Source organism: Sesamum indicum, linkage group LG15 (assembly GCF_000512975.1).
Source record: "Sesamum indicum cultivar Zhongzhi No. 13 linkage group LG15, S_indicum_v1.0, whole genome shotgun sequence".
In the NCBI taxonomy this organism is placed as follows: domain Eukaryota; kingdom Viridiplantae; phylum Streptophyta; class Magnoliopsida; order Lamiales; family Pedaliaceae; genus Sesamum; species Sesamum indicum.
This window is the reverse complement of record NC_026159.1, coordinates 9,295,508-9,306,073: the sequence shown is the minus strand read 5'-3', so window position 1 is coordinate 9,306,073 and position 10,566 is coordinate 9,295,508. Positions and strand designations below refer to the sequence as shown.

At 33.3% G+C, this 10,566-nt stretch overlaps 3 protein-coding genes across 3 annotated transcripts; all 3 read right to left on the bottom strand.

Annotated features, from left to right (window-relative positions):
- On the bottom strand, positions 411 to 2,123 carry LOC105178291 (putative cyclin-A3-1). The gene has a single exon (XM_011101738.2). It carries the CDS (start codon positions 1,978 to 1,980, stop codon positions 805 to 807), a length of 1,176 nt encoding a protein of 391 aa, XP_011100040.1. The 5' UTR covers positions 1,981 to 2,123; the 3' UTR covers positions 411 to 804.
- On the bottom strand, positions 3,183 to 4,082 carry LOC105178421 (zinc finger BED domain-containing protein RICESLEEPER 1-like). The gene is made up of 2 exons (XM_011101883.1): positions 3,665 to 4,082; positions 3,183 to 3,532 (listed from the first exon to the last, which is right to left on the bottom strand). Exons 1-2 carry the CDS (start codon positions 4,080 to 4,082, stop codon positions 3,183 to 3,185), a joined length of 768 nt encoding a protein of 255 aa, XP_011100185.1.
- On the bottom strand, positions 5,068 to 7,439 carry LOC105178290 (40S ribosomal protein S6-like). The gene is made up of 6 exons (XM_020699237.1): positions 7,341 to 7,439; positions 7,169 to 7,233; positions 6,210 to 6,267; positions 6,016 to 6,124; positions 5,660 to 5,932; positions 5,068 to 5,540 (listed from the first exon to the last, which is right to left on the bottom strand). Exons 1-6 carry the CDS (start codon positions 7,344 to 7,346, stop codon positions 5,302 to 5,304), a joined length of 750 nt encoding a protein of 249 aa, XP_020554896.1. The 5' UTR covers positions 7,347 to 7,439; the 3' UTR covers positions 5,068 to 5,301.

Here is a 10,566-nt window from a genome sequence, read left to right as displayed (position 1 = left end):
GTCTTTTTGAATTTTATTTTCACAAATATTTTCTTACTTGGCCAAAAATTAATAGCTATGGGATTTAGAAGGGAATTTTGAGAAGGGCTTTATTAGACATCGGGAAATAGTCATTGTTTGCAATCGGATTACCAATAGCGACGAACAATCAAAGAAAATGTTAGACTTGTAGACATGAAATTTTATTTCTATAGCAAATACTGTCCCAAAATTGGAATAGCCTTTTCCCCTCACCAATAAATCATTAGAATTTGTGGATCACATAATTATTACGACAGGTATTTTCTGAAAATCTGCAAAACAAACTTGTATAGCTCGATCTACTATGAAATCTGATTTTATAGCTCTTAAATAACAAGTCAAGAAGTAGAGTAGCTAAGAAACTTATTGGAAGATGAGTTCTTGCGGGTGTCAACTGTGCCATTGTGTATCTACACTGTGACTCACAAGCTGCTATTGAATAATGTATCAAGAAAACAAAATTTAGTGAGAACTTTTGAATTACATCAACAGCAATCGGGGAGTTGAGCAAGATATGAAAACTTTCTAGCACTATGGACTGGGGAGGATATCTCCAGAAAACCTATAGTTGTCTGTGTCGGTAATGTCTATCGTTCTACTAATATAAACCAGTTGTTTCAAATGGATGCTAAACTGCTCAAAAACGGAGCTCTTACGAAGATCGGTCTAGCAAGAAAGCCACACAAGCCAGCATTTCATTGACAGTGTCAGCAGTGGTGGATATCTAAGGCGAAGTTTTATATACATTTTCAGCAGTTTGAAGGCTTCAAGTAGTTGGCCTAATCAGTGATCTTTGATGTCTTCAAAAAAGGACTCGGGTACTTGTGAAGGTGTTGAAAGTGTTGAGACGCATTTGAACTTCTGTTGCTTGTATTTCTCCCTCACAGCAACCAAACCACTTCCTCTTCGACTCATTTGCAAGTCATGAAGGATACACACGCATTCTTTCAGATCAGCAGCTTCGTATCCTGAATGACGTTGTAAAGCTGAATTCCAAGGATGTAACTGAGGTTGGAGCGTAAATCTTGACAGGAATATGACTGATGCGGCTACCAAAGAAGGCAAGAATTTCACACATCCATAATCCAGCAAACTTAACTCTGCTAGATAGCCACCCAAGAACTCCAACTGCTCACTGGAACTCTCATAATCTTGTTGAGCAATGTGGGTGAACTTTCTGAGAAACGTCTTCATCGTAGGATTGCCCATTTCAAACTTAAGGGATTTGAGCACATCAGCCTCCATCTTTACCACATCTTCCGTAGTGTATGTGTTATCTGTGATGTAACACAAGTCTTCCACATGTGGAGGACTGATCTCCTCATATTTCGAGGCAATGAGCATTGAGGAAACACCAAGAAGCTGAAGCCTTTGTCTATTGATAGCATTCACCGATAAGAATCTGTCGATGTAGGAAACTGTTAAATACAGTGTATCTGAAAGAAGCTTGTACTCCTCTGCAACCTCAACTAGCCAATCTATTAAAATTCCTCTCATGTTCGCAGTCACATCTTTCTGAACTTTCTCCAAGTAATCTGGCAATGGCCTTCTCTTGCCCTCCCTCTCCATATTATGAAGATATTCATATATATCAGAAACATAGGCTCCACACATCTGTGGGTCATCAGATTTCATACCCAGATCAATACCAGAATCCTTTCCCTCCTTCGTATTCTTCCTTTCCTTCACAGTCACTTTCCCTTTTCTCACGTTCCTCTTGGACTTGAGTTTCTGCTTCTCACTCTCAACACCAAGCTTCTGAGTTTTACACAAACCCACGTCTCCTGAAGGAAAAACATTCTGAATCTCCCCCAACACCACTCTCTTCTTCTTGTTCTGCTGCGGTTGCAGTGCCTCCTCCGCAGCTCTCTTCTTCGCCGCCAGGCGGGTCACTCTCATGCAGTTTTCTTGGTCAGCCATTGTAGAGTACCAGAAATGGACTCCAAGAAAACAACACATAGGAAAAGAAAGAAATTGATCGAATTGTTCTGATTGTGAGTGTGAGTTGCTTGGGCAAAAGGGTTGGAGTATATAAGCTAATAAGAACCGCCATTGCTACCGAGTGTTTGAAAAAATTCGAGTGAGCGGGCAATGTTTGCTCTAAAATCTTGAACCCAAACTGAAAAAGTTTTCAGATTTGATTTCGTTTAGCTTTTAGGATGCGGGTTTTTCATTTTTGAGAGTGCGCCCACCATTTTGTTTTTTGTTTCTACACCGGGTACTTGTTTTGAGAATTTGAATATAACATTAGGCCTGGTAACGAGTCGACCTCGACTATTTTTATCGAGTTCAAGCTAGAGCTCGATACTGTATTTTCAAGCTCGAGCTCAATTTACCCTATTTTGAATTATGAGTTTGAGCACATTTATACAATAATATATTTTTAATCAACTAATCATTTAAAAAAACAAACAAGCCTACCAAATTCATAAAACCAAATAGAAACCACAATATATAAAGTTAAATTTGTCAATAAATCATTTAAATAAAAATAATTTAGTTACATTTATCAAAATTCAGAAATATTTCTAAATCCATGTTTGTTCAAAGTGACAAAATCCACGTAACGAAATCGTTCTTGTTGCTATCCTCTCAAACCTACATAAATAAATGATAATAAATTAAATTAGAACCGTATAACACAATGCAACCAATATGTATATATCTCTTTGCAAGTAAATGAGAATAGCACAATATTATCGATATGGTTTGCTAGAAAATTGGCAAACCCAAGAAAAAATATAAAAAAATTACCACGTAATTTGATATCAATACCAATTGAAGTATCAACTCCAACTTCCGATCTCAAACCTCAAATCTCAAACTTCAAACCTCAAATCCACCACATTAAGTCATCTCAAAGATGTCACAACATGATGCAATTTAAAAACAACAATCGAAACAATTATCGGCAGTTGAGTTACATGAAGTTACCTTTGGCACATCACCATCAAGAGGCAAATTTACATATATTGCTTTTTTGTCGCTCTGCAAATTAATGAAGAAAATTCAATACACTTATAATAAGTTAGAAACAATAATGATATGTTCAAAACTTTTAAAATACAAAAGAACTTACCAAAGATTTTTTTTCTTCACTCCAAAGCGTTTTCTCAACCAATTCCTCCGCACATCAACACTTGAACTGTATCTGAAGTCAATTATGCACGATATTTGTCTATTACTCTACTTCCCGCACTAAATGTAGCCTCAAAAGCAACAATAGTGATCAGGATAGCTAAAATATCTCTTGTCATTATCGATAAAATCTTGTACTTCAATGCATGAACTCTCCACCATTCCAGAACATCAAAGTCTTTCCCATTCTTCTTGTCCTTCTCAAATATATAACAGTTTTCCTTAAGATATAAATCAAGTTCAGACTTTTGAGGCTGAATAGATTCCACTGATTTTAGATATTCAGCATACTCAGCCCAGCCACTTTGAGTTTCAACATTTGCAAGATCTCGATTCGATAGTTTGTTTCTTTGCCCTTCTCCAATTGACTCGTCTTCAATGTTGGAAATAACCACATACTTAGAATAGAGCTCATATAATGTCTTCCGAACAATAGTAATTTGCCTCTCAACATTCTCTGGAAAGTATAGTCTTTAAAAGTAGAATTCAAGTGCTCTCAACTTACACCTTGGATCCAAAGCAACTGCTATAGACATCAGCAAATTAGTATCTCCCCAATATTTGTCAAACTTCTTCTTCATTCTTGCAACTATGTCCTGAATGAATATATCATTCTCTAATGACTTCTTATCTAACAAAACTTTCACTTTGCTCACCTCATTAAGGAACAAATTTGAAGTAGGATAATCACTTCCGGAAACAATGTGCGTAGCTGTCCAAAATAGCTCTAATACCGAGCACACTTTCTCTGTTTTTGTCCAATCCTCTGCACTTGGACAAATATCATAATGTGGTTCCCGATCAGCAAACCTTGAGAAGGCATCTTTGAATTTGATTGCAGCAGCCAACATTTCATATGTTGAGTTCCACCTTGTCCGACAATCATCAACTAACTTCCTATATGGTAAATTCAATTGCTTCATTATCTCTGAAAATATTTTAAGTTTTGAATCGGATCATCGGACGTACTCTACACTATCATGTATAACATCAACAATATTTTTAATTTCAAAAAGTCCATCTTAAGCAATGAGATTAAGTATATGGGCGCAACATCTTACGTGAAATAGTTTTCCCTCACAAAGTAGTCTTCTTTTGTTTTTCCACATAAATCTTCAAATTTTCAATAGCTGAATGGCAGACGCATTATCTACAGATATGATGTGGATCTCACTAGCTTGAAGTTCCAAAGTTGAGCTCGACTCGTTGCTAGGTCTAAATGCCATTCTCACCACAAAGGGTTTTCATTTTTATTTTATTTTCTTTTTTCCTTACTAAAATAGAAATTCATGAGCTTTTTTTAAAAAAAGAAAAAATTTGAAAGTCGTAATCTGACTTTTATAAAATGGGTTTTCCATATATACCTTTGGCAATTTATATACTTCGGCTTCTATAAATTGAATATTACATTAAAGTCTTCCAAACTAGCGAATTTTATCAAATTATTTTAATATTAAATAATATATCTTTAATGATCTGAATTTTTTGCAATTCTTTTAGTTATAGGCCAAAACCAATCAGTAAGTACATACCGATTTTACCCTAAACATAAAATTGCGAACTAGAAAATAAAGGAGTGCTTTCACAGTGAAATCGTTTAGTTCCTCCATAAGGTTATAACTTGACAAGCCAGTATTTGGGCAATACGGTCATTTACTTCTTCCTCCAACGGGTCTATAATCAACAATTTGACAACCAGTAGACAACAGATCCACCAGGAAGTATCATATCGTTTTCTCCATCGCACCTGCCCTAAGTTAAGGATTTGCTATTTAGGCATCGATGAGCTAAGGGACAGCCAAATCTAAAATAACCACTCCAACACACCCATGAGCTACTGCAAACAACCCTGCTTCGAGGTTTTTCTAGCACAATAGCAGCCAGTATACGTAAAAGAAGAAATAAAGATAACATCACAAGATCAAATAACTGCATCCAAATAAGATAGACAGCATTGTTTAGATATATTAAGCTAATCACCCTTCAACAAAACCAACATCTCAAAAATCTTTTATCAAGAATGGAACAGTCAATAGCAGAACATTTAAGGAACCTCCTCAACTAAAACCAAATCAAAACTGACAAGGATGGCGCCCAGCACTGAGGTACACACCACAAGACAAGGCCACATTGTATTAGTATTTAAGCAGCAGCTGATGGCTTTGAAGCAGCAGAGAGCCTAGACCTCTTCTTGGCCAAGCTCTCACTACGCCTTTCCCTTTGTTCCTTCAATCGAGTAGCAAGAAGCTTCTGGTACTCAACAGCTTCAGACTTGGCCTTGGCAATCCTCTTCTTCTTGTCAGCAATTCTGGCTCTCTTCCTCTGCAATGTCAATGGAGTCACAAGCCTCTGAATCTTAGGAGCTTTGCTGACCTTCTTACCTGTAATCAGAATAAACAATACCATGTAAAATATTAAGTCACATGCCCATAATTCCATACATGCTGATCAGTTATGTGATAATTCTTGTAGATAAAAAAAACATGAGCAACATACTCACCAGATTTGGTGGTGAATGTTCGGCGGTATGTATTGACATACTTCCTAACATCATCCTCCTTTGAAAGGTTAAAGAGCTTGCGGATCTTTGAAGCCCTCTTTGGACCTCTCATCCTTGGCTTTTCAGTATCAGTGAGTCCAGGAAGATCATTCTCACCCTTTTTCACTATTACCAAGTTCAGAACAGAGAGATCAGGGCTAACAATACACCCACGAACAGACTTCCTCCTGCGCTCTCCATTTCTCCTACCATAACCACGGAAGCATGGGGTACCTGTTCAAACAAGCATCAAATCTCATCAATCAGAGAAGACTAGAAGCAATCCAAAAGACACTTACCAAAAACATTCCACATACCTCTGTGCAGCAAGAGTCTCACACGACCTGGAGTCAACACACCCTGCTTCATTGGGAAACCTTGCTTATCACAGCCTCCCATAATCTTGAAGACGTATCCCTTGAACTCCTGAATTTCATCAAGTCAAATCCATGTTAGTAAAAAACATTAGCAGCATAAATCCTGAAACATTGGTGGAAAAAGAATGGCATACCTCGCCCAAGGCATCTCCACTGACCTCCTGAGAGATCCTCTTGTCCCAGAATACACGGCTGCGATTACCAGAAAAATGAAGTACAATAAGATAAATTTCTTATTATATTAGGTAAGTAATGTCTGACAACAAGACTAAAACATAAGCAAGATAAGACCGGCAGATTCATGCTGCCAGATTTGAATTGATCTCATTGTAATCACATGAATCATATCATAAACCTACATATACTCCAGAAAAAATCAGTCCTTCAATTCAAAACCAAATTGAGGTCATGCTCACAGTTAAGTGATAGAGCAGTTAAACAAACTTCACTAACCCGAGTACCGTTAAGGTCTTAAATTCCAAAAGAGTAAATTACTTTACAAATCAAAAACCAAGTAAAGCATACAAGTACAAGTTCCACAAAAGTAAACAGCTGTCGACCAATTCTTAACCTCTATAAGAACAAAATTGAGAGGAAAGGACAAACAACACGACATTTAAGCCACAAGAACATTGTTATGTATTCACAATGATTTGCCCATGAGAACCATAGTTTCTACTTTACAAGTAGAGTAATCCACTTGAATTTATGGACGGTCCAAGTATGCATAATTACCAATAAATAGAAAACCCAAAATGTAAGAAATTTCCCAACCTTAAAATGATACAAACAGCTCAAGAATTCATGTTCATCAATCTCCATTATGCAAATCAAGCTCCTTTAGCAAAAGAAATCAGCAATAAGAAGAGATAATCAAACACTCCAACACTAATTCCACTTCCTTTCACAACATTAGGAAATCGTAAGCTAAAATCCAATGGGGTAAGCAAGAGTAAAATTCCAGCAAAACCAGCGCTAGACGTAGACTAACGAACCTCCAAGCATCTACTTACAGAGATTTTCAGCATATGAATAACAAAACTACAAAACTTCAAATTGAGGACTCGAGGAAGCAGAGAAAACGAAAACATACAGCTTCTGGTCGTCGTCAATTTCCAGCTTCTTCTGGCAACCAGTCGTCGGATTCGCTATGTTGAACTACATTTTACAAAAATAACGACTTGCTTTCAACAAATTTAAATTTTAAAACAGAAAACACAAACATAAACACACATATATACATACACACACACAGAGACACAGACCTTCATCTTCGATGAGACGCAGACGAGGCAGCGAAGATGTGAAAGAAAAGATCCCAGACGCAATCAGCCTCTTCTCTGAAAATAGGGTTTCTGCAGTGGGTTTATAGCACTTTATATACTAGGCGCCGTAGGTTATAATGTTCTTGGGCCACAAAAATTCATATTGGGCTTTAAAATTGGGCTCAAACCGTTCAATTCAAGCAAAAAATTATTATTTTACTTTTATTATTATTAACTTTAATTTTAATTAAATTTATTTTTAAAACTGCACATCTAACGTTGATATTAAAATTTTTAAATAATTTGATAATTTAACACTAATAAATATGCTTTCACACATTTAATATTTTAAATTTTTTATATTTACTTGCTACATTATATGTTATTCATATATCATAAAAAATATATAAATTAAATTACTATGATTATTTAATATGTAAGTTTAATTTTTGTGAATGAATGAATAATTATTTTACTTTAGTAAGAATATTATTAAATTAAATGTTCAATTTTTTTATTAATATTTAATATTTTAATAACATAAATAAAAAAATATTTATAAAATAAATATAAAATATACTAACTCTGGTAAAATATATTTTTTTTGATAAAAATAATTTATTATTAATAATAACAATATTAAGAAAAAAAATAGTATCTTTTAACACATGAAAACAAAACAATTTTTAATCAGCTAAACTTCTTTTAGAAGTGTTTTTTCTCCAAATATTACCCAATTTATCTTCTATTCGATTCTTATTTTTTTTTATAAATACTATCCATTTTTTTTTTTTACACAAATTGCTTAACTAAAAGTTGAGTAAATTCTTATTTTTTATAACACATTTGAGAGCTTACAGAATGTTACAAAATGTTTAGTAAATTCTTAGGAAAAAAACTTAATAAACTTTAAAATTATGGATATATTAATCGCACTCCTATAAGAATTGGTGGAATTACATGTAAACTTCTTACAATTTAAAAAATTATTCGGTACCCCTAATATTTATTTACCTCTTAGAATTTAAAAAATTATATTTGGTACCCCTAACATTTATTTACCTCTTACAAATAAATCTCTCTATTAGTAAAATCACTAATTTTACTGATGTTGGCAAAAAATAAATGATAATCTATATTTACCACCGGTTGACTTGTTACTGGCTTGACAAATCAATATATTTTTCTGATCAAATTACCCTTATATATTTTATGTACTAATGCATGTAAGGTATCTTCACCTTTTTAAAGGCAGTTCGGTCATAAAATATTGTTTGTCATGCAATATATCAATAAAGTCAATCCAGGGTAAATATGAATTTTTATTTATTTTTTATAAATATCAACAAATTTCGTGAATCTTAATTAATAAATAAATCTATTTGTTGGACGAAAATAAATGTGAGGGGTACTAATGTAATATCTTAAACCAAAGAGATTTACATGTAATTACACTAAATTTTATGAAATGACGGTGTAAATATCCTTTAAAACTAAAATATTAGAAACTTATAAGCTCTCTAAGAAAAATTAAGAGTTGCTAACTTATATATAAGATCTTAACAAATTCCTTTAAACTAATTACGAATTCGATGTTAATATTTTATCCAAATACTTTATGAACTTATTCTTAAAATAAGATATAATATTTTATAAATTTTAAATATATTTTATAAAAAGTATGAGTTTATAAGATTTTTTAAATAAATTTATTCAAACTTGCTAATTCTTTTTCAATCAAGAATGGAGAAATTTATGGGCCTTAAAATTTATGTTTGCAAATATTAATGGCCCATTTTCCTTTTTTGGTGGGTCAAAAATTTCAAGTCTTAGTTTTGGGCTTGTTTTGGTTTTAGAAGGTCAAGGTATATAAATTTTAATGTAGAAATGAAAATGTGTATGAACAATTGATTTAAATTTTTTTTTTTATTATTACTATTACTAGAGTTTAATATTTTTTTTAATTAAATAACAAGTGAGACACACGAGGCCTATTGCAGCACACACGACTGCGTATAAATCCATCCTCCTCCTCCCAAACACACCAAACTATTGAAAACCTTTGCACAAAACAGAAATAAATACGGGGAGAGAGGGCCTCCCTGGAGGGCCCTTCTTGATTAATCAAAACGAATACTAAATTTTAAAATATATAAATATATTATATTATAAATAACATATAAATAGTAAATATCTTAATATATGTATTTATAATAAAATATAATTTTATAGTTAATACATACTTAATTATTATAATTATTAACTATTTATAACAAATAAATTATTATTATTATTATTATTATTTTTATTTTTTATTAATTCGATAAAAAATTGAATCGAACTAAAATAAGTTGGACTATTATGGGTGCGCCATTTTAGCGTACCGAAATTTCATTTAAACGAATTTTCAGTTCAGTTCAATTAATCGAATTGAAAACTCCTACCTCCACCAACTGCCTATTGGTAGGAACAGGTGGTAGGTTGGGCTGGACGATGGTTTGAAGGGAGAAAAACATAACAATCGTAGGGGTTTCTTACGAGAAACACTCAAGAAAACAAAATTACCTCCGAAGAATCTTAAAATGCTCATATATGACAATATTCTTGTACCTTTTAGTTGGATCAGATTGGGTCAGACGTTGATTATCTATTACTTGGAAGGTTGATATTACATCACGTGGAGTATTATAAATATGGATATTTGACCCTTTAAATATCTTGAATTTTGGGCCAAAATACATCATTTTCAACCGATAGAATTTTATATTTCCTCCGTTCATTGAACACTTTATTAATTTAAATATCGAAGGGTTTTAATTGGACTGTCAAGCTTAAAGATTTGTTCGTATTCTTGGGTCTCAAGCACTTTATAGACCGAATACCTCAATGTTAATGCCATATCTCGACCTGAATCAAATAGTTAAATATTTTATATTAGATTAACCGATGGAATAATATATTCTATTTAAATTGAGATTATTAAATTGGATACGGTATAATATCAGACTCTAATATTATAAATTAAATATATAATTTTACATAATAAATAATTTATCATGTCTAATCACAGAGGCAAGTAAAGGCTAAATAATATTAGCAGCAAAATCTACAGCACTCCACAGCCTAATTATGATGGGCAAGGCTGCTAAGGTTAGGCAATTTGACAAGGTGAAGAGTGTCCGAAAGTTGCCAAATCTTGCCCGGACATAACGTGCACACCTACACG

Excerpts from the sequence above, each read along its gene's own strand:
- LOC105178290 (XM_020699237.1), bottom strand. Across the intron at positions 6,268-7,168 it reads ATTGACGACGACCAGAAGCT|CCGTGTATTCTGGGACAAGA; the intron begins GTATGTTTTCGT and ends TGGTAATCGCAG. Across the intron at positions 5,541-5,659 it reads AACATTCACCACCAAATCTG|GTAAGAAGGTCAGCAAAGCT; the intron begins GTGAGTATGTTG and ends TTCTGATTACAG.
- LOC105178421 (XM_011101883.1), bottom strand. The coding sequence starts at position 4,082 with ATGAAGCAATTGAATTTACCATATAGGAAGTTAGTTGATGATTGTCGG. Across the intron at positions 3,533-3,664 it reads AGTTGCTTTGGATCCAAGGT|ACGAGTCAATTGGAGAAGGG; the intron begins GTAAGTTGAGAG and ends CCAACATTGAAG.
- LOC105178291 (XM_011101738.2), bottom strand. The coding sequence starts at position 1,980 with ATGTGTTGTTTTCTTGGAGTCCATTTCTGGTACTCTACAATGGCTGAC.